This window comes from Oryx dammah, unplaced genomic scaffold (assembly GCF_014754425.2).
Source record: "Oryx dammah isolate SB20612 unplaced genomic scaffold, SCBI_Odam_1.1 HiC_scaffold_17, whole genome shotgun sequence".
NCBI lineage: Eukaryota > Metazoa > Chordata > Mammalia > Artiodactyla > Bovidae > Oryx > Oryx dammah.
The window spans coordinates 42,316,096-42,338,694 of record NW_024070201.1 but is presented as its reverse complement, the minus strand read 5'-3'; the positions used below and the strand labels follow the sequence as shown (position 1 = coordinate 42,338,694).

Here is a 22,599-nt window from a genome sequence, read left to right as displayed (position 1 = left end):
GTCTGAGCTGGATTTTTATAGAACTTTAAAACTGACTCACCACTGAGTCATCAAAACATAGCAATACCCAAACACACCCCTGTTGCCACACAAAAGACCAGCAAGGGGTGTCTGCCTCATCTCCTTTCCCTCTCCTACTGAGACAGGGCCCCTTGTTTCACTGGAGAGGCGTCATCACATCTTTTGTGCTGCAGTAATCTGAACAAAGCTGGTTCAGCTAATCACAGCGTGGCCGTAGAGACTGGCGGTCCTGTAGTCCTCCGGATCATTTCCTGCATGTGTCACTAACCCAGGAGGAGAGGCAATCAATCAATTACCCGACTGTGTGTTTAGCACTGCTGTTCTGTTGGTCACTGGCTCATGACTCCTCCTGTTTATAAATAGATTCCTGCGACGTGACATTTTCAGTTACTGAAACTCATTAAGAATTTAGAGAAAAGCAGCTCTTTGCAAGAATTAATGATACTGGAGAAAATGGGACTACTTAGTTCCATTCCGCTAAAAAGGAATTTTAAAATAGCAAATAGGAAGTGTGATGTTTTGGCTGCCTCACAGAGCTATAATTTTAAATGTTGGTTGAGAACTCCTCTCTTATCTAGGAATGATATGTCCAGTGGCCAGTATTGACTCTTGGGAAAAGTCTTAAAGTTAGTATTATTGCCACAGGCCTTACTGAGTGCAGTGGACTATCAAGTCTTTGAAGATTAGAGGGGCTACGTAAAGGCTTAGATAACTGGGAGTAGGCCCTGAAGCCTTCTTTCACTAACAAAACTGGTTATAGCAGAGGTTTTGTGTATGTACACACACAATTGTTTTTTTCCCTTTTTGTTTTGGGTGTGCTGCAAGGCATGTGGGATTTTAGTTCCCTGGTCAAGGATTGTGCCTCCTGTAGTGGAAGCTTGGAGTCTTAACCACTGGACCACCAGGGAATTCCCCAGATACAACTCTTAAGTACTCTAGCATGGTCTTTCAGTGTTGAAATCCCCAAAGATAAACTGAATGAGAATTTTAGATCTTCAAACTTTTTGTACATAATCTATATAATTGATACAATTGTATGTAATGGAATCTGCTGTTGATCTTACATAAATGTTAGAAGGATAAATGGAAAGAGTATGTTGGTAATCCTTAAAGATTAATTAGGCATGAAAATAAAGTATGTTCATTCCATTAAAATACAAGCTTTCAACTGGTCACTCTTTCCTAGCTATACTTTTCAAGTTCTTATCAATACTATCTCTGTTCTGGTTTGATCATCCTCACTGGCTATACACAGGCTTAACTGTTTATTACATTGTGTGTTTAGTCGCTCAGTCATGTCTGACTCTTTTCGACCCCATGGACTGTAGCCTGGCAGGTTTCTCTGTCCACGGGGATTCTCCAGGTAAGAATACTTGAGTGGGTTGCCATGCCCAGGTTGCTGCCAGGGGACCTTCCCAACCCAGGGATTGAACCCAGGTCGCCCACGTTGCAGGCAGATTTTTTACCCTCTGAGCCACCAGGGAAGTCCTAAGTTTCACATTAGGCAAACTTGTTTTGAGGACACCAGGAATCACAGGCTGCATTTACTGATTAAAGCCATTAAAAAGTATGATTATTCTCAAATAACACTGCTGTAATTAAGGACTTCCCTGGCAGTCCAGTAGTTAAGACCTTGCCTTCCAATGCAGGGGGCACAGATTCAGTTCCCAGTTGGGGAGCTAAGATCCCACATGCCTTGTGGCCAAAACATCAAAACATAAAAACAGAAGCAATACTGTAACAAAGCCAATAAAGAGAATAAAAAATGGTCCACATAAAAAAAAAATATCTAAAAAAATTGCTATAATTAAAAGTACACACAAGATTTATTGAACACTATTTGTAAGGGACAATGCTAGTCTCCCATTTAATCTATTGAACAACTAAGGAGGAACTGGATTTGATTATTCTGTATCAGAGTGAGCTGATGAACACGTGGTGAAATGGTCAAACAATGTCATCCATCAGAGGGTATTAAAGTGAAAGTGAAAGTGAAAGTGAAGTCGATCAGTCGTGTCCAACTCTTTGCTACTGAATGGACCATAGCCTACCAGGCTCCTCTGTCCATGGGATTTTCCAAGCAATACTAAAGGCAAGTGACAAAGTACAGAAATCTAAACTACCCCTGAGAAGTAAAATGGGAGCAGTGGTAGGGGTTATCACATTCTAGCCTGAGAACTGGATTCTGGAGCCAAACGGCAGTTGGTAACAGTTAGAGCTGGGTTGAAGGTGAGGTGAGGTTTGCTGAGAGAACCAATAGAAGAGAATCGGTAAAGACACCAGGAAGATGAAGAAAAACAGTTGAATTTTTCAAGCATATTATTTGGTTTTTAAGTGAAAAACAGATTTGACCAAGATGACTTAAAAAAAAAATTAGATATCTATTAGAGTAGGCTTATCTTTAGAAAAAGTTATTTCTCCAGAATAAAAAGCATAAGCTAGAAAGGATTCAGCTGTGGGTAAAAGCAGGCTAGTCTTAAGAAACATTCCTAGAGGCTTTACATCACTGAAAAATTAGTTCCTAGTTCTCAAGGACCTTTCATTCAAAAGTTCACGGCTTATGTTTACAAGAATATGCACATATATTTATGTGCTGTATAAAAAGTATTTGAGAAGGTGATTTAGGACTCAATTATATATTTTCAGGGCAGGAGACTTATTTTGCTGCTAGGACAAGTGAATGGGTCAAAAAGAGTGGAATGAAAGTCTTTTACTTGGTAAATCATCATTGTAAAGGAGAGAAACAGGTTAAGTTTGTTCTCCCAGAGGCATGATTTTTACTCAGTTATTACAACATTACCACAAAAGCTGCCTAGTAACATTAGTTAAAAACAACACAGGGTAGGGAAAGAGCAGGAAATTTGAATTAGATATGCCCCAGGGCCGGTGGGCGTAACCCCTTCTCTCAGTACAGTGAGTGCTGTGCTCTGAAGAGCATGCAATTTGAAAAATCAGAACAATAGTTTAGAATTTCATTTAGGATATTGCTGCAGTTAAATCCATAACGTTGTGCCACGTTCTCAACTGCAGGAGGCAGGGCCTGGGTTTCTTACTCATTTTGGCGCTTTTGTTTTTTAAAGAACACTACATTTTAATTATTCCAGAAACATTAAGCACCTTCTTTGGAGCTAAGGCATATTGCTGTTTTCTGCAGCTCTAAAGATAAATAAAACTTGATCTCAGCCCTGGTTGGGAGAGAAGCCAGACAAGTAAACAAAGGGTGTTACATAGTCCACACAGGGTGTGGTGAAAAGTCTGGAGCAGGGAACATCTATTTTACATGGAAGTGGAGAAAGTCAAAGGGTTCTTGCCCTGAGTATCACTTTTAACGATACTTAAAAAAACAAACAAAAAAATTCTGTCTTTCTCCCAGTCATTCTATACGTCTGGTGGGAATTTACCTCTCCTATTCTGTATGAGGACCTGGGTGTGAACCAAGAAATCTTCCCTTTCCATTGGGAATCCACACCCTTTTTGCCCCAGCTGATTTTAAGAACATCCCAGTTTAGGGAAGCAGAGAGGTGGCAAGGTTAAGAGCTGATGAACAAAGAATATTAGAAGAGTTTTCACCTCCAGGAAGGGGACTTGGGCAGGGGGTTGCAAGGTTAAGTGGGAGACTTCTGTACCATTTGAACTAATAATATTTAGAGATAAAATAATCCAATCAATAAATATGTAAGTAAGGGTCCTATTATCACTCAGAAGATACTGAGCACCTAAGCCATATCATTTACTTTGCCAACAAACGTCCACATAGTCAAAGCTATGGTTTTTCCAATAGTCATGTATGGATGTGAGAGTTGGACCATAAAGAAAGCTGAGCGCCAAAGAATCGATGCTTTTGAATTATGTCATTGGAGATGACTCTTGAGAGTCCCTTGGGCTGCAAGGAGATCTAACCATCCATCCTAAAGGAAATCAGTCATGAATATTCATTGGAAGGACTGATGCTGAAGCTGAAGCTCCACTTTGGCCACGTGATGCGAAGAACTGACTCATTGGAAAAGACCCTGATGCTGGGAAAGATTGAAGACAGGAGGAGAAGAGGACGACAGAGGATGAGATGATCAGATGGCATCACCAACTCGATGGACATGAGTTTGAGCAAGCTCTGGGAGTTGGCGATGGACAGGGAAGCCTGGCGTGCTGCAGTCCATGGGGTAGCAAATAGTTGGACACGACTGAGTGACTGAACTGAAACCATATCAGAATACTGCAATAAACAAAAGGAAAGGTCCCTATACTCAAGGACCTCATTTTCTAGAACGGAAGAGTAGTTAACAATCAACACACTCTGAGATAGACAAGAGCCTGTCAAGGAAATGAAGCAGGATGTTGTGAAAGAGTGAAGGGGGTGGGAGGCAGCATGAGTTTGCCTACTTAGAAACAGCAGATATAGAATTCTTTATATAGGAGAAGCTTGGGGCAAAAAATTAGGGGCCAGAGGTGTTTAGGAAGCATACTGCTTTACATACAACTCATGTTACAGATCAACAAAGAGTAGGAGTTTTACAGAGTTATTTTTATTTATACTTCACATGAAATTTAGAAAATATCAACTATCCATATCAAAGAATTTATATTTCTCACTAGGAGAGAAGAGGTGTTGGAGTGTTAAATCACTTCAGGCATGTCCAACTCTTTTCGACCCCATGGACTGTAGCCCACGAGGCTCCTCTGTCCATGGAATTCTCCAGGCAAGAATACTGGAGTGGGTTGCCATTGGGGAGGATGCTAAAAACCACTCCTTGGCTTTTCAGAGAATGGCACTCCTTGAAACATACAAAATAGTAGAGTTCCTGTCTTCTGAGTTTAAAATTAAGTTTGGATTAACACACACAAAAAAGAAATATCAGTTAGCAAATATCTGGAGAAAATGACTGTTTACTCTTCACTGCATCTTCAGTTATGTATTCTCAGGGAATTTCCCATGTGATAAATACTAAGATGTGTTTCCATTACTAAAAATCCAGCTTAAGTTTTAACTTTTGAAAAGTGTTAGAACAGCATATATGGTCAAGTGTTAATATTCATGAAGTGCCACAAGCCCATGAAAACTGTCCAGTGATATGAATCAAAACAACAAAATTACATCAACAAACATTAAATACCCACTGATGTTCAATTCTCAAAGAGTGTACTGTAATCCACTGCCAGTGAGAACGTAATTTTTTTTTTTTTCTGGAGGGCAATTGGGCAGTTTATATGCTTTGACACAGTAATTCCTACTTCTTTGAATGTATCCTAAAGAATAAAAAACAAAACGGAAAAAAAAAACAACACGAGAAGGAAGAAGATTCATTAGGGTGTTACAAGTGAAAAAATTGTCAGAAACTTCTGTCTTCGACAATAGCGGAGGGATAAATCACAGTTTGACGGGAGTACTAGAGAAATTCTTTCTCAAGTTGCTTTGAAGTTTGCAGCAAGCTAAGCCGATCTGTTTTGCCAACACTTGCCCACGTGCTGGCAAACAAATATAAACACCGTGGCCGCGTGGTGGGCACTTGGTTTTGTGCTTAGGGCCGAGTGTGGAGCTGCTTTATTTACCGTGAACGAGTTGTGGGGGATGAGGGGGGAGCGGGGATGGCAAAGAAAACCACGGTCTGGGGGCGCTCCCCTCGCTGCAGACACCCCGGCCCATAACAGCCTCTCTGGAGGTAAACAAGAGGCTCAGACAGCCCTGCAGCCAGGGACCTCGCCTGAGAACTCGAGTCTCCTCCTTCTGAATTTCAGACAGTTCAGTCGCTTAGTCGTGTCCATCTCCTCTGACTTTGTGTCAGCCTAACCCATTTGCGGAGAAGGCAATGGCAGCCCACTCCAGTACTCTTGCCTGGAAAATCTCATGGATGGAGGAGCCTGGTAGGCTGCAGTCCATGGGGTCGCTAAGAGTCGGGCACAACTGAGCGACTTCACTTTCACTTTCATGCGTTGGAGAAGGAAATGGCAACCCACTCCAGTGTTCTTGCCTGGAGAACCCCAGGGATGGGGGAGCCTGATGGGCTGCCGTCTATGGGGTCGCACAGAGTCGGACACGACTGAAGCGACTTAGCAGCAGCAGCAGCAACCCATTTGCACACACTTCGGTCCAGAGGCAGGAGTTACCATTCCCGGCTCAGACCTCTTCTCGGGAACTTAACTCCCCTTAGCCACGCCCATGCGCCCCAGGGGCCGGAACCAAAGGGATGCAGGACTTTAAGGTCAGTCTCCTCCGGGAGCAACCAAGGGCCACGGCGGTCTCTTGCTCGCCCTGACCCGCAGGGACTCTGAGGCGCTCTCCAGCCGCCAGTCCAGCTCCACCTCCGAGGAGTCGGAAGGGCGCCGAGGATGCAGTGTCCAGGTTGGCGCTCGGCTCGGCCGAGTTCAGCCCTCAACCTTCGCCCCTCCCAGAGAGCCGCCTAGGGTCCCCTGCCCGGCCCAGTCCGGGAGGCGCCAGACCCAGCTCCCATGCAGCCCGCTCGCTCATAGGCCCGCGGCGCCGCGCCTGCCCTGGCCAGGCCCGGCGCCGAGAGGGAGGGGCGGAGCCAGCGAGTTCGCGCCAAAATCGCGTAGCCGATCCCTCCCCAGCGGGCTACGTCGCGCCCTCCATTTTTTTCAAACCCTAAGCTGGGCGGGGATTGGTGGACTGGGCACTCACGTGGTTAACGGTCGCGGGAAGCCGCGGAACCCGAACCTGCGGTGGACCTGCGGAGACCCCAGACTCAGCGCCCGGGCCGCCCCGCCTCTGCCGGACAGCCCGCGCTGCCGCTTCCACCGTCGGCCGCCGCCCAGAGCGTCGCGGAGCCGCCGTTCGCCGCCGCCGCCGCGCAGGCCCGCCGCAGCCGCGGCCACCGGGCGCGCCCAGTCGCACGTGGCGGACCCGCCCCCTGGGCCGGCCGAGACCTGGACTCCGCGGGCTCTGGTTCTCCGGTCCTCCGCCCCGGCCCCAGGGGCGCGATGAGCTTCCTGAGCCGGCAACAGCCGCCGCCGCCCCGCCGCGCCGCGGCCTCCTGCACCTTGCGGCAGAAGCTGATCTTCTCGCCCTGCAGCGACTGTGAAGAGGAGGAGGAAGAGGAGGAAGAAGGCAGCGGCCACAGCACCGGGGAGGACTCGGCCTTTCAGGAGCCCGACTCGCCGCTGCCGCCCGCGAGGAGCCCCACAGAGCCCGGGCCCGAGGGCCGTCGCTCTCCGGGCACAATCCCCGGCAGCCCGGGGGAGCTAGAGGAGGACATGCTGCTGCGGGGCGCCTGCCCCGGCGCGGACGCGGCGGGCGGCGGGGCCGAGGGCGACTCGTGGGAGGAGGAGGGCTTCGGCTCCTCGTCACCGGTCAAGTCGCCGGCGGCTCCCTACTTTCTAGGCAGCTCGTTCTCGCCAGTGCGCTGCGGCGGCCCGGGGGATGCGTCGCTGCGGGGCTGCGGGGCGCGCGGGGCCGGCGAGGGCGCCTGCTCGCCGCTGCCAGACTACCCGGGCACCCCGCCCCACAAGACCTTCCGCAAGCTGCGGCTCTTCGACACGCCGCACACCCCCAAGGTGAGAGGACGCGGCCGCCGGGGCGCCCAGAGCCCGCGCCGGCCCAGCCTTTTAAAAAGGCCGCGGCGCCGGGAGCGGAGCGCGGCGCTGCCCGGGTTCGGTTACATAACCGCCCGGCCTCACCCCAGCTCGCTCTCCGGCGCCGTAACAAAAAAGTTGGCAGCCCTTTTTTGGGGCCCTGCCCAGCAGTTGTCCGTTAAGATTATGTAACTGAACAATGGGCCTCGTCTGGAACTTCTTCATCTTTCAAAGGGGCGGATCGGCGCCGTCCAGGTGGCTGACGATTTAACGCCCGCCGAGTCGGGGCGGCCCCGAGCGGGGCAGGCGGGAGTATGGCACCGATAACGCGGTTTGGAAGGATGCTCCATTGGTGCTGGCCCGGCCGCCTGACACTCCTCAGCGCCGCAGCCATCTGGTGCCTTTTAAATGCGGTGATCAGTCCTGTAATTTGGGCGGCGCACGCAGGAGTTCGGTTAAAAAAAATGCACTTATCGTTTCGTATCAGGTGGCCTTTTGGGGGAAAGTTTGAGATACGGAGGGAGACTGCGCTTCGACTTGGGAGAAAAGGCTGGCCTTCCAAGTATTTACAGTCTTAAAAAGGCTTGTAAATAACTCGGGGTAGCGTTTAAGCCTCTTTCCGGAAAGAATATTTTATTTGGTAAGCGTTTGTTTACACTCTTGGGTTTGCAGTTCCCAAGTTTGATCAGCCGAAGTGTCTGGATTAGGAACGTCCAACTGTTAAAAACCAGCGTGGATATTGTCGCCTGGACCCTCAGGCTTTCATACCATTGATAATGTCTCTTAAAAGAAGTAGGTATTCAGCACCTGTGTGTTGAGTGGCAAGTGAGTATGCAGATTACCACTTGTAAAGCTTTAGAAGTAACAGCAGATTTTAAAGCAGACACTTGCCGAAATTCAGACAGTATCGAACTTAAAAGATTAATGTGGAAAATGTACCTTTTAAAGTGATTTTCAGCCCGGTTACTAGTCATAAACCTCGGGAGATGTGTGCTTGTTATGCCTTACTGTTTATTGGCCAACTTGCCCAAGGCAAGTCTGGAAGTGAGGGGAGGAGCTCTGTGGTGGTGGCTTCCAAAGCCCTACTTGGATGGGGGAGGGGAGCTTTTATGTGACTCCCAGAATGCTTTCTATTTTTAGATGGATTGAAAGTTTTCTTAACTTTTAGCTCCTAGAGTGAACTTAATTTTAGTTTTCATTCATATTCTTTTTAGGGTTAGAGGCCTGTTTTACTTGACTTTTTCAGGAAAGGTGGTTAGTATCCAGCTTCAGCCTCCTAAGTAAACCACTGTCTATTTTGCTTGAAAGATTAACAAGGGTTGGTGTGTTGCTTTGATCTACACATTCAGCCAGGATAAAGACTTGTTGAAAATTAGGTTGAGAAGGCTATCTATAGCACTTGTATCCTAAGCATTTCTTTTCCTCTCCTAGAGTTTGCTCTCCAAAGCTCGAGGAATCGATTCCAGTTCTGTTAAACTCCGAGGTTGCTCTCTATTCATGGATACAGAAAAATCAGGAAAAAGGGAATTTGATGTTCGACAGACTCCTCAAGTGAATATTAATCCATTTACTCCAGATTCTCTGTTACTGCATTCCTCAGGACAGTGTCGTAGAAGAAAGAGAGCATATTGGAATGAGTAAGTTATTTATTTTTCAACAGTTTGGTTCCTCAACCAACCAAGACTGGTTTGTCATAATTAAAATTTAATTTCAACCAAATGATTTGGAAGTTTATGGGCTGAGAATTTTCTCCATTACTAGCAATTTTCAGTAATCAGCTATGGGAAAGTGGTGTGGGAAAGGAAGAAAGAAAAGGTCTAGATAAATTCTAGTAAATCTGCTGGTGTCGAAATGAGGCAAGCAGAGAAAGTTGGTTTAGAAAGGCTTTAATTTTGATCTGTGCGGTGGTGTTGGTATATCTAAACAGGAACAACATTTCCATCACTTGGGCTGTATCTTGTCATTACAAAAGTAAATGCTTTCTTTTCAGTTTTCATTCATTAAATTTTCATTTTGCTATATGTCTTGTCAGATAGTTTTGGATCTCTAGTTGATGGAGCTGTCAAATATATTGATAGAAAAAATAATATTTTTCAGTTCCTGTGGTGAAGACATGGAAGCCAGTGATTATGAGTTTGAAGATGAAACAAGACCTGCTAAAGTCAGTAGCTTTTGATTTCCTTTTTATTTTTAAAAAAAATTTATTGTTTTTGATATTTGTTTCTACTTAACAAGCTATCATATATACATGTTGAAATTGAAAGCCACTCAGTCATGTCTGACTTTTTGCGACCCCATGGACTATAGACAGCCCGGCTCTTCTATCCATGGAATTCTCCAGGAAAGAGTACTGGAGTGGGTTGCCATTTCCTTCTCCGGAGGATCTTCCTGCCCCAGGGATTGAACCCAGGTCTCCTGCATTGCAGGCAGATTCTCTGCCAACTGAGCCACAAGGAAAGCCCATATATACATGTTAAATAAGCATTAGAATATAAGATAAAATTTTTGAATTTCATAGTGTTATCACCTTAGCGAAAAAATCACTTTCATACCTTTATATATATATATATATATATGGATACACTTTTTATTACAGAGAATTACAATTACTGAAAGCAATATGAAGTCTCGATATACAACAGAATTTCATGAGCTAGAGAAGATTGGTTCTGGAGAATTTGGTTCTGTGTTTAAGTGTGTGAAGAGGCTGGATGGATGCGTTTATGCCATAAAGCGATCAAAAAAGCCATTGGCTGGCTCTGTTGATGAGTATGTATTAAAGATTTTGTCTTTTGCTCTTTTGTTCATCAGTATGGTGTTAGAAATGTTAAGGTTTTAGGTGGTCAGTCACTGAATTTAATCTCTAATGTTTGAGAAGTTATAATGATTTAAATCAGATCCATTTCATTTTGTGCCATTCGTTTTTATTGGTTTTGGTAGAGTAATATGAGAAGTCTGATCTTGGAGCCTAATTTAAATTTTCTATTTCTAGTAGCATCCATGAATTCACAGTAGAGTAGAATTTCATCTTTTCCTGAATCAAAGATTCCTTCTTTCTGACATTCTTAAATGGCATGATGTTTGCTTAGTCGTGTCTGATTCTTTGCAACTCCATGTACCGTAGCCCACCAGGCTCCTCTGTGTGGAAGTTGCCAGGCAAGAATACTGGAGTGGGTTGCCATTTCCTACTCCAGATTTTTTAATGGAAACTTTTGGGAAAATCTCATACAGACTTTTAATCCTCTTTCTTAAGCAAGTTGTTCTTCAGCATAATGAATGATAGATCCAGAAGTCAAGAATCTTTTGTGAACTTTCAGATAAATTAACTCAGTTTATCTTAAATAAAAATGATTTACGATTCTCTTAATCTCAAACTTCTAGGCAGAATGCTTTGAGAGAAGTATACGCTCATGCAGTGCTTGGGCAACATTCTCATGTAGTTCGATACTTCTCTGCATGGGCAGAAGATGATCATATGCTTATACAGAATGAATATTGTAACGGTGAGTAATGGTTCCCCTGTAAATGTGTAAGCTCAAGAAAACGAACACCAAGGAAATAATTTATTTTTTATCTAAAGTCTTGCTCTAATTCTATATATCTTTTACCTGTTATAAATTCAAAGGTCAAAAGCCTGACATGAATTTGAAGTGCAAGTTATTCTTACCTGGAATATAAGATTGAAAACCTTGTTCTTTCTACCTAGACAGTAGAACCATGCATATTATTTGTATATCTGTTACTCAGATTAAACTGATTTTCTTGAGAGGATAGCAGCCTTGCCATGTATATTTTGGTGTTGAGTTGGTGATGGACAGGGAGGCCTGGTGTGCTGCGATTCATGGGGTCGCAAAGAGTCGAACACAACTGAGCGACTGAACTGAACTGAGCACTTAGCATAGTTTGTGGGAGGGATATAATAGTTAATAAGCCAAGCTCCCTGTATGTAGCCTTCCCTTTGCATTTCATTTTATGTGCTGCTGAAACTGATAATGGCTACTTGTAAAATGACAGTGACTCTCCATTGATATAAATTCAGCCATTTTTGAATCTTGCTCCCCCTACCATCTATCCACCCTTCGTTTACCACTCTAATCCACTGAAATGTTTCTGTAAAGAGAGAGTTATTCTCTTTAGTTCCCTAACTGTGCTTGCCTCCTTTCTTCCTCCCTGCCTCCCCCAAAAAAGCATTTATAGAGGTTTAACTTTGGACCTTTATATGGTTTTGAATTTCAGCAGGTCCTTCAACAGTCATCCTGGGTCCTTCCTTTTTCACTAAATCTTTACCAAAGTCCTGGCCTCACTTCTGATTCTTACAGATCTGTTATTAAACACCTAAAATTTTGTATATGATGGATTTTTATTTCTGTACATCTTCAGTGAATATTAGAGAATTTAGAATTTATTGAACATTTGAGTAGCGAAGATTATTTTTGTTGATTCTCATTTTTTTCCCTAAGACTAGCCATTTCATAGCTTGTGAATAAAAAGGTGGTATAAGTAGTAGATCAAGTTTTCTGTTTTGGAAAACAGATGTAGAAGATCCATTTCTCATACCTGACTTCTCGCTGAGTTGTCATGTTATTCTACACCCTTGAAAAAATATAATTGCTCAGTATGCAGCATTGCTGCTGGTTTCACACATTTCTTGAAATGTTTCTATTCATATCATCAAAATATTTATGTAGCTGTCACCTATGGCTTTGAGGACTATTCTGTTGCTTAACCTCCATTTTTTAGTTACTGCACTTACTCATAGTATAACTTGATCATAATACCTTCTTTCCTCCATATTTGCTAGACACCATCTCCTTCTAGTTTCTTTCTACCTCTCACCTTGTTGATGTGACTTGCTGTCAGCCACAGTCCAGAAATCACAAGTTTGTAACAACCTACCAAATACGTGGTTGTGTTATTTGGTTGATTTTGAGATAACTGGCTTGGGCCTGGGATTTGGGTGAGGGGGATGAGCCGTTTTGCTACCCTCTCAGATTACAAAGACCCTGTCCTATAATAAAGTTAGATTATAAAATAATCTTTTGAAATAGTTTATTATTTTGGAGCAGTCTTAAGCACTTTAAATAAATAGACTTGTGTAAAATAGAACAGCCTCTTTGTATGGTGTTTTTGGTTAGATGAAAGAGAATGAGGCTGTCTAGATATATTTGTGAGCTCTTCTGTTTCTGTTTTCCACCATTTTCTCCACATAAACCTTTGAATGTCCTAATAGACCTAGCTAGATCCTTTTCTGTAGTTTCACAGGGATGGATTCTGTTATCATTCATTTGTAGTGTTGATTAACTGATAGCCTTTATCTTAACTGATTTTTTATTGAAAACAGTTGTTTGCATTTTGAGCCTGTTTTCTTGATTTGGTGATAGACGAAATTTCTACTCTTGATAAGCAGGTGTAGAAAAATGTTAATTGATAGCGGAGGAGAACCAGAAATATCAGATGAATGGTTTGCTCTTCTCACCTTTCTTACCCTTTCAGCAGCAAGATAGAAGAAACTGGCCCAGCTGTAGTAGCTAGACCCATTAAAAAGCAGCCATATTATTTCTGGGTAAACTTAATCTAGGACTTCAAATTCACATATCCCAAAAAGCTTATTGACCTGCTCGCTTCTAGAGCTCTCTTTTTCCCACAGTTCAAGATTTGTACAAATTAAGTTCGGAGAACATACTTAACTAAACTATTACTAAATACTTATCCTAAACTATTCAGGTGTGTGATTTACTTATTTTTACCGCACATTTGATGTTTTTGCTGTTTAGACTTGTTCAAATTATAGGACCTCCTTTTCTGAGTAGTATATCATCGACCTAGATTTTATTACCTTGCTTCTGGTTTTATTATTCCCAACTAAGCTTTAAACAGAAGTGGTTTGTTTATTTTTTAAACATAATTCCTCATATCCTCTGAGACAGAGTATAAACAAAGTTTTTAATAAAACTTATGAAGTATAAGCTTAAAGTTTTTTAAAGTATAAACAAATTAGCTGATTGGTTTGATTCTATAAAAGCAGGTTTGTTCTTATTCATAGTAAGAGTGGTATAAATTAAAACTATACTAAGATACTGGATTTTACTTATAAAATTTGTAGACTCTGTTGTTATGTGTGTGGGAAAATAGGTATTCTCGTACATTAAGCATGGAAGTGTGATTTGGTACAGCCTTCTCTAAAGGGGACTCTGTGTGTGTGTAATCGTCCAGATTTGTCTTCCAAACCCCCAGATTTACATAACCTTATGCTAGCAGATTTTAAGTATTAGCCATTTTGAAATCAGGAACTGAGTGTTTTTTATGTGAGCTTTCAGAGGTAATCAAGTCTTGGCATTGATAGTGTGAAAACCAGCCTAAAGCTGTTTTGTAGGGTAAATAGAAATGGCACTCTCAGCTATAGGAATTTATCCTATATGTAATAAAATAGTGTCTCATACACACAATGAATGTGTATATTACACTGTATATACCATTTGACCCAGCAGTTTGTTTGTAGGAGATAAAATATATGTGAATTCCTGAGACTATTAATTTGTAGTATTGAAAAGTGAAAGTGAAGTCGCTCAGTCGTCTCCGACTCTTTGCAACCCCATGGACTGTAGCCTACCAGGCTCTTCCCTCCATTGGATTCTCCAGGCAAGAGTATTAAAGGCTTGGAAATCATTTTTAAATGTCCATCAATTAGGGGATTGGTTAGTGCATTACCATTCAGTTATGCAATGGAATTCTGTATACCTAAGAAAGGAGTGTCTTTGTATATTATAAAGAATGATCTTCAAGATAATGAAAATGTGTTATTGCTTGTAAAAAAGGAGTTGAAAAGAATTCATAACATTACTCTGGGAAAGAATTCATAACATTACTCTGGGAAAGAGAACCAGGTGGGTTACTAGAGTATGTATTAATAAGACAGAGACTATATTATAGTTTGTACACGTGTGAGTGTTTTAGCTATTGAAAGAATAAATACAATTTTGACTTCACAAGCAGGTTGAAGAGAATAGGTCCTGTAAAATGTCATTTTCTTGGTTGCATCTAGTCATACAGTAAAGATGAAAGAAAAATGATATTCAGAAAGAAGAAAATTCTAACTTTTCTTGTGTTTGTTAGGTGGCAGTTTAGCTGATGCCATAAGTGAAAACTACAGAAGTATGAGTTACTTTACAGAAGCAGAGTTGAAGGATCTCCTTTTACAAGTTGGCCGGGGCTTGAGGTATATTCATTCAATGTCTTTAGTTCACATGGATATAAAGCCTAGTAAGTATTACAGATCATCTGACCTATGTTATACTTTAGGGTTTTATAGAATAAATGACTTCATTAAAACAATATGGAAACATAAACATTTTACTTTTTTTTTTTTAACTTTTTATTTTATACTGGAGTATAGCTGATTAACAATTTGTAATAGTTTCAGGTGGATGGCAAAGGGGCTCAGCCATACATGTATCCATTCTTGCCCAAACTCCCCTCCCATCTACGCTGCCACATTGAGCAGAGTTCCCTGTACTGTACAGTAGGACCTTGTTGGTTATCCATTTTAAATACAGCAGTGTGTACATTTCATTTTAGTTTTAAAAGATTTTTGACCCACTTAGTAGTACTGTTTCATTTCACATCACCTCTTCCCTTGTTACCCCAAAAGATCTGAAATAATACTCCCATTTTTACTAAAAGCTGAAAAAAAATGTTCTGTATCTTATAGGAACCACAGTCTTAGAGGGGGACTGATGGGGAGACTAAAAGAACTCATGTTTAAAGCCTGTCTCTTGTACTAGGCTATATAGATCTGTACTTTTAAATTAATGCTGGTGTGGCTAAGAGGGTTATTGTTATTACTGTTTCGTTCAGAAAACAAAATGATACATGCATTTTTATTATCTTGCGTTTAAAAAAGGATGCAAGTGAATCCTACGCTAACATTTTAGTGCAAATCCCTCTTGTCAAAAGTAACATCGTAAGATACATGCTGTTTTAGAACTTTTTTTTAAAAGACACTGTCTCTACCTTTCCATTTCAGTAATTATCTACTTGCCAGATCATATTAAAATTTTTCCTAGTTGACCAAAGTCCTTAGCAGTTGCTTCATCCAAACTAGTGTCCATTTCAGAACCATGCATTACATCAGGGTAAATCCATTTTCTTTTTTAGGTTTTACTCTTCCCCTACTTAAATAATAATAATACAGACCTTGTCTTGCCAGATTTCCTTTCTTCTGGGTTCAACTGGTTGCTTCTTTGCATCATTTAGCTAATTCCTTTTTCTAACCTTTAATTTAGAAGTTATAACTAAAAGGTTGATGGATTTAACTTAAACATTTTAGGCTAGGTGTTTTTAGGCATTGTCAGGTGGATTCTTTACCGTTTGAGCCACCAGGGAAACCCAGCTAAAAGGTTGATGGATTTAAGTACACATTTTAGGCTAAGTGTTTTTAAATTGAATTACTGAGGTTCTTTTCTTTTTTTAATCTACGCTAAGTCGTGTCCTACTCTTTGTAACCCCATGGACTGTGTGATTTAAATAATTTTTCACAACTTAACTATATGAATTATATGAAGAATTTTTGTATGCAACTTATTAAAACATTTATTTTCAAAAAGGAGAAATTGTTTGAACTGGTTGTAATTAATGTAGATCATTGAGGTTCCCCCATACTCATAGCTTGTATTAAATGTTATGCAAACATAGGGGACCATTACATTACAGGTACAAAAATTGAAAATATTAAGGCATGTGAAATTTTAAATTTACAAATATCCCCATAAAATAAGTTATCTTGTAAGTAAAATTGAAAAGACGCTAGTGAATGAAACATTGATAAAACTACTAAAATAAAGTTTGCTGCTGAAGCTTATATTTATATAAACTTACCTGAATTAGATGAAGAAAAAGTTTGTGTACAGTCGAAATAGTGAACCACAAAACCTCTTTGGGATGTAAATGCTGTATGGTCAGCCAAACTACCAGCATGACTTGTTTTCACACTAGCCTTGTAGCATTAGATTAAAATTTGTGCTTCAATAGCATCACAAATTAGTATGTTAATTGCCCTTTGTGTTATTTCTAAGTAATTAGAACTGCTGAAGATCAATGTGCAGCTGACAAGAGTCTAATGCAGTGGTTTTCAAGTGTTAAAGGACCAGTGCTAGACCAGAAAATATATTTCTAGAAAATACAGTCCCCTTTCATTCTCACTGGATTTGGGATTGAACACATAGTCTATATATTTAAGCACTTTCTGAATGATTAATTATATGACTTGTTTGTGAACTTTGATTCTATTAATTGTTAGTATGGCTTACCTAAATAACTGTTTGACAGGTAATATTTTCATATCTCGAACTTCAATCCCAAATGCTGCCTCTGAAGAAGGAGATGAAGATGACTGGGCATCCAACAAAGTTATGTTTAAAATAGGTAAGAAAGAAAAGTAACCAAATTATTTCCTTAAAATAGAGGCTGTTTTGTTTTAATTCTTGACTGTATTTTTTGTAATACTTCTAGGTGACCTTGGGCATGTAACAAGGATCTCTAGTCCACAAGTTGAAGAGGGTGATAGCCGGTTTCTTGCAAATGAAGTTTTACAGGAGGTAGTTTTTCTTCTTTAAGCCATTTGCTTTGTAACACTTATTATCAGCTGCTAGAAAACTATAAATGCAGATGTACTGAAATTTTAAGCTAATAACCAGTAGAAAGGTAATACAGAATAGAAAGTGTAAACTATTAGCTTGTTGGGGTATTTAATCTAGCAAAAGTCAATAAAGGCAAAGATTTATCATATTCAACAGTGGTGGGGTTGCAATAAAAAAGAAGTTTCCACGCATTACTGGTGAAACTTTAAAATGACAGTGTCCTTTCGGAGATCAAAGTGTTAACATATGTCAACATTTTAAAGTCACATTTCCTTTGACCCAGAATTTCCATTTCTAGGAGTCTCTCTTAAAGACATATTCATATACAAATAAGTTGAGAATGATGTTAATATTTAGCAATAAAGGAATGATTAAATAAAGTATGGCATACAGTTAATAATGTGAAAGTGTGTGTTAGTCACTTAGCTGTGTCCACCTCTTTGCGATCCCATAGACTGTAGCCTGCCAGGCTCCTCTGTCTATAGAATTCTCCAGGCGAGAATACTGGAGTGGGTTGCCATTTCCTTCTCCAGGGGACAACTTCCTGACCCAGGGATCGAACCCAGGTCTCCTGGATTGCAGGCAGATTGTTTACCATCTGAGCCATCTGGGAAGCCCCATAGTTAATGATACTATTTCAAAAACTGTTATAAAATATTTCTTGATAAGCATTTTGAATGGAAATAGAATAACTAGAACAAAGGAATTGTATGACACTATTCTGTTTATGTATATTTGTGTTGTATATGTATGTGGATATTTCTAACTTGTTGATGTTTGTAGTTTCATATGAATGCCCCTAGAGGTAAAGTTTCTTCTGAGAGTTGAATGAGGCTGGTGATAAAGAGGAGGCCTTTTAGAAATAACCTGAATACTTTCAGAAATGTATTTACCATCCCACCCCAAAGTGTATTGTTTAGTCGCTAAGTCGTGTCCTACTCTTTGCAACCCCATGGTCTGTAGCTCACCAGGCTCCTCTGTCCATGGAATTTCCCAGGCAGGAATACTGCGGGGGGTTACCATTTCCTTCTCTGGGGGATCATCCCAGCCCAGGGGTTAAACCTGTGTCTCCTACACTGTCAGGTGGATTCTGTACCACTGAGTTACCAGGAAAGCCCCACAATGTATATAACTTCGTCATTAAAAAAATTATAATCTCCCCAAATTTAGCTTGTTCTCTGAATATGTCCTAAATTTAAATGTATCACTGGACATTTTAATTTTGTCTTATTTCTCACCCAAATAATCATTGAGGTATAATCTTACTTAATTTTGACCATCTTTATATTCCCTTAACTTTTTTTTTCCTTTAATTTTATAGAACTATACTCACCTACCAAAAGCAGATATTTTTGCCCTTGCCCTCACGGTGGTATGTGCTGCTGGTGCTGAGCCTCTTCCCAGAAATGGAGACCAATGGCATGAAATTAGACAGGGTAGATTACCTCGGATTCCACAAGTGCTTTCCCAAGAATTTACAGAGTTGCTAAAAGTGAGTATTTTATATGTGAAGCACTTTATTGACACAGTTCAATATTTTATTAAATTGCATATCTTTGTGTTAATTTTACTTCTCTTTTTAAGGTTATGATTCATCCAGATCCAGAGAGAAGACCTTCAGCAATGGCACTGGTAAAGCATTCAGTATTGCTGTCTGCTTCAAGGAAGAGTGCAGAACAATTACGAATAGAATTGAATGCTGAAAAGTTCAAAAATTCACTTTTGCAGAAGTAAGTGATGGGGTTTTTGTTTTGTTTTTACTTTCTCATTTTTATTCTCAGATTTTAATTGGAAATGATTTATACTTTCCATCAGTGAAGAATAAAGTGGCTTGGCATGTTATATGGTTAAAGTTTGGGGACTTCTGTCTTGACATTTGACCTATACATTGGCATTGTTTCTAAACTTTGAAATTATGGACTTAAAAGATTTTTAAACCTGCATATATTTGAAAGTAGTGATAATCCTTATGCCCAAATTGTCCCAAAAGCTAAACTGAACAGGTATCAGTTTTTTCTCTCCAAACTTTTGTCATAAATGACATTCTCCTCGAAACGTTGTTTGCTTTTATGAAAGGATGAAATTAATGTCAATTAGGTTAGATGATTTTCACATTTGATCTGAATGACCTTTGACATTTTTGGAAAACTGGTTGGAGTGTTTATCTAATTCATTTGCTTTATTCCTACCATTTTTATACTAACCTAATAAAACTGACTTGAAATACTTAAAGGTTCTTTTGCTATTAGTTTGATAGCTAGCATAGTTCATATAAAGAGGAAATAGAATTCTCCTTTTGTCTCTTATGTAAATAGATTTTCACAATATTATCTTTTTTCTCTCCTTAATTGTATCTTGGAGTAATGATGGCACACAAAAATGATAATGTAGTTTGTATTTGGCCTCTTAGGATCCCTTTCTGGGATTAATATAGTAGGTGAAAAGTCTTGTTTCCTATTTTTATGTTGTTAGAGAACTCAAGAAAGCCCAGATGGCAAAAGCTGCAGCTGAGGAAAGAGCACTCTTCACTGATCGGATGGCCACCAGGTCCACCACCCAGAGTAATAGAACATCTCGACTTATTGGAAAGAAAATGAACCGCTCTGTCAGCCTTACCATATACTGAACTACTCATTACCCACCTCCCCCCAAAAAAACTGTGACAAGAGGAAGCTAGGTTGAAATCACTGCTAGAATCCAGTTAGCAATTCCTTTTTCAATTGGTGTCAGTAGTTTTACTGAAATACCTTTTAGGACTTATTTGTGAATTACATTTGAAAGCTGTATTTTGACCAGTGCTTTATCAGGCTTTTGTCTAGTCTTACCAGTCTGTCTTCTGTAGGATGTCAGTCACTGTTGGATGTTACACCAACCTTTCCAGGGTTAACCACTGTGGTGGTGTGCTGCTTATGGTTTGCTGTTGCATTGTAATAAAAGGTATCTTTTCCTGTAGTGACCTGTAAAAAAAGGACTCAAGGGCTTTATTACATACCTGTTCTCCCTTTGAAAAGGGAAGTGCTAAGAGACTCATTACTCCTCAGCTTTCAGTGTACCTGTGTGTCAATCTTATATTTCTTTTTTTTCCTAAATTGTGAATTATACTTGTATATCCAACTGGGAGCACTTTGTAGGCATTGCATGAACCATGGAATGATAATTCTGTGGAAGTACTGCCTTGTGAATTTGCTGCTATTTTAGTTTTGTCTTTGCTGTAAAATTGTAGCATTAAACAATCATTGTTGTTAATAGGCTTTCTTTTTAAAACAATTATGTGAAATATATAGCTACTCTTGATGAAAGTAGCTATTTGCCTTTTTTTTCCTTTGAACTTTGAAGCTAGTGCATTGGAGAAATGCACCTCCCTCCCCTCCTTTGGAATGCTGTATTAATGTAGTATAATTATTACTGGTTTTGTACTTTTTTCCTGATAATACCCTTCTCTGACTCTTTAAAAAATGTTTTCTCCTTCCACCCAAGTTTTGTACCTGATTGTATTGTTAGTCTGTTTTTAAATGTTTTGCCCGGTTTCTCTTCAGTATTTGTGTATATAAACTAATCTTGGTAATACTGTACATAGCTGTTTGAAATGCCAGAATGATTTCTGACTATCCCAAGCTTTTCACAAAATATATTTTATCTGTGATTAGCCATTTGACTAATAATACTGGCTAACAGATATTGGAAAAAAAAAAAAAGAATTTGTCTTGTTTTTCTATTAATTTTCTTTTAAAACAGGTTTGCACTTGTCTGTTTGACTTGTGTTTTATTAACATTGATTGGCATATTAAAAGTCACTCTGAGCTTACCTTCATTGTGTGAATCTTTGTGGTGCCTGTTTTCTATTTTATCTCCATTATCACTACATTTTTTTTTAACACTACATTTTAAAATGTTGAATATAATGTATTTAAAGTACTAAAGACAGAGGACACTTTTTTTTTTTTTTGGCCCCGTGGCATGTGGGATCTTAGTTTTCCAACCAGGGATCAAACCTGTGTCCCTCACATTGAGAGGTGGAGTCTTAACCACTGGACCACCAGGGAAGTCCCAGAGGACACATTTTTGATAGAGTATGAAACATGATTTAATGATGAGCTTTAGTTCACATTGGGCTTCCCTTGTCGCTCAGTTGTTAAAGACTCCACCTGCAATGCAGGAAACCCCAGTTCAATTCCTGGGTCAGGAAGATGCCCTGGAGAAAGGGATAGGCTACCCATTCCAGTATTCTTGGGCTCCCCTCGTGTCAGCTGGTAAAGAATCTGCCTCCAGTGCGGGAGATGGGTTCTATCCTTGGTTGAGAAGATCCTTTGGAGAAGGGAACGGCTACCCACTCCAGTATTCTGGCCTGGAGAATTCCATGGACTGTATAGTCAATGGGATCACAAAGAGTTGGACACAACTGAGTGACTTTCACTTTCATTTTACTCCACACGTACATTTTGAGATTTAAGAAAAATTTACCCGTCAACTTTGAATGTTTTTTGTCATAGATAACATCTTTATATCACATTGCATATTATGCATTTGATCTGCTAGAAATGTATAATGTGATTTGAAATAACTCTTAAGTTAATATAATGGATAGGACTTATAACTTTAATTTGAACTGAGTGCCAAAAGAGAGTTTTGAAGTGGAGAGGGTTTTAACTCACTAAACTGGAATAGATTTTAGAATTGATAGTGCAAATTTAAGTGATTAACAGTGCTAATTCTACACATTTTTATGACAATTAGTAGTGAAGGCCGTTTAGCAGGTAAAAATAGATGTCAGAAGATCCTTGTGCTTTTTCATCATGGGTACATCATTTCTTCATTAGGGTCCATTTATTTCTGCTATTAGCGTTTCTAAAAACCTTGATTAGCTTTTAAGCGCAATTTAGAGGTGTGAGAGGAGTTGATAGAGACAGGAAAAAGTAGATATATTAAAGTTGATAGGTGTGGGAGACAGGAAATAAAGTTACATAGGCTGGAGCAGGTAATAACGTTTTAGCCACTGAGGACGAAGATAAAGTATAATAATTGGTGTTTATTAGCATCACTAAGTCATTAAGGTGCATTTTTCTAGTGCACTAGCTTCAAAGAAAAAATCATGTTTTTCATCAAGATTTGTGGTAAATTTTTCTCATTGTTTAAGAGTAGTTGATTGAGTAGGAGAAAAGTCTGATTTTCAAAGAGTTCTTAGGCTATCTGAAAGCTGATAAAAGAGTTGGGCTCATATTCAGTATAAGATACTTAACGTTAAGTGCCTTTTTTGTGCTAACTGGTAGACCAAAGAAATGGTCTTTGTCCACCAGATACTCAAGATAAAATACAGAAGACTCATGTAAACACAAAATGACAATAAAATTTGTTTAGTGCTATGTTGGAGGGATGGTTCAAAGGACAACTGCAAGATACGCAGTTGTTGGGAAAATGCTAG

General features: G+C 40.2%; 1 protein-coding gene across 1 annotated transcript; it reads left to right on the top strand.

Moving 5' to 3' along the window:
- The first annotated feature begins 6,954 nt into the window (after window positions 1-6,954).
- WEE1 (WEE1 G2 checkpoint kinase) lies at window positions 6,955-20,991 on the top strand. Its single transcript, XM_040258404.1, has 11 exons — window positions 6,955-7,527; window positions 8,977-9,182; window positions 9,643-9,706; window positions 10,142-10,314; window positions 10,927-11,048; window positions 14,659-14,805; window positions 16,870-16,965; window positions 17,053-17,138; window positions 18,502-18,672; window positions 18,765-18,910; window positions 19,653-20,991. The coding sequence occupies exons 1-11, from the start codon at window positions 6,955-6,957 to the stop codon at window positions 19,804-19,806; spliced, it is 1,938 nt and encodes a 645-aa protein (XP_040114338.1). The 3' UTR covers window positions 19,807-20,991.
- The last annotated feature ends 1,608 nt before the right edge of the window (window positions 20,992-22,599 follow it).

What these genes read in the sequence shown, in the direction of transcription:
- WEE1 (XM_040258404.1), top strand. Translation starts at nt 6,955, where the DNA reads ATGAGCTTCCTGAGCCGGCAACAGCCGCCGCCGCCCCGCCGCGCCGCG. An exon ending in AAGAGAGCATATTGGAATGA is followed by an intron (nt 9,183 to 9,642) that starts GTAAGTTATTTA and finishes AATATTTTTCAG; the next exon opens with TTCCTGTGGTGAAGACATGG. An exon ending in ATGAAACAAGACCTGCTAAA is followed by an intron (nt 9,707 to 10,141) that starts GTCAGTAGCTTT and finishes TTTTTATTACAG; the next exon opens with AGAATTACAATTACTGAAAG.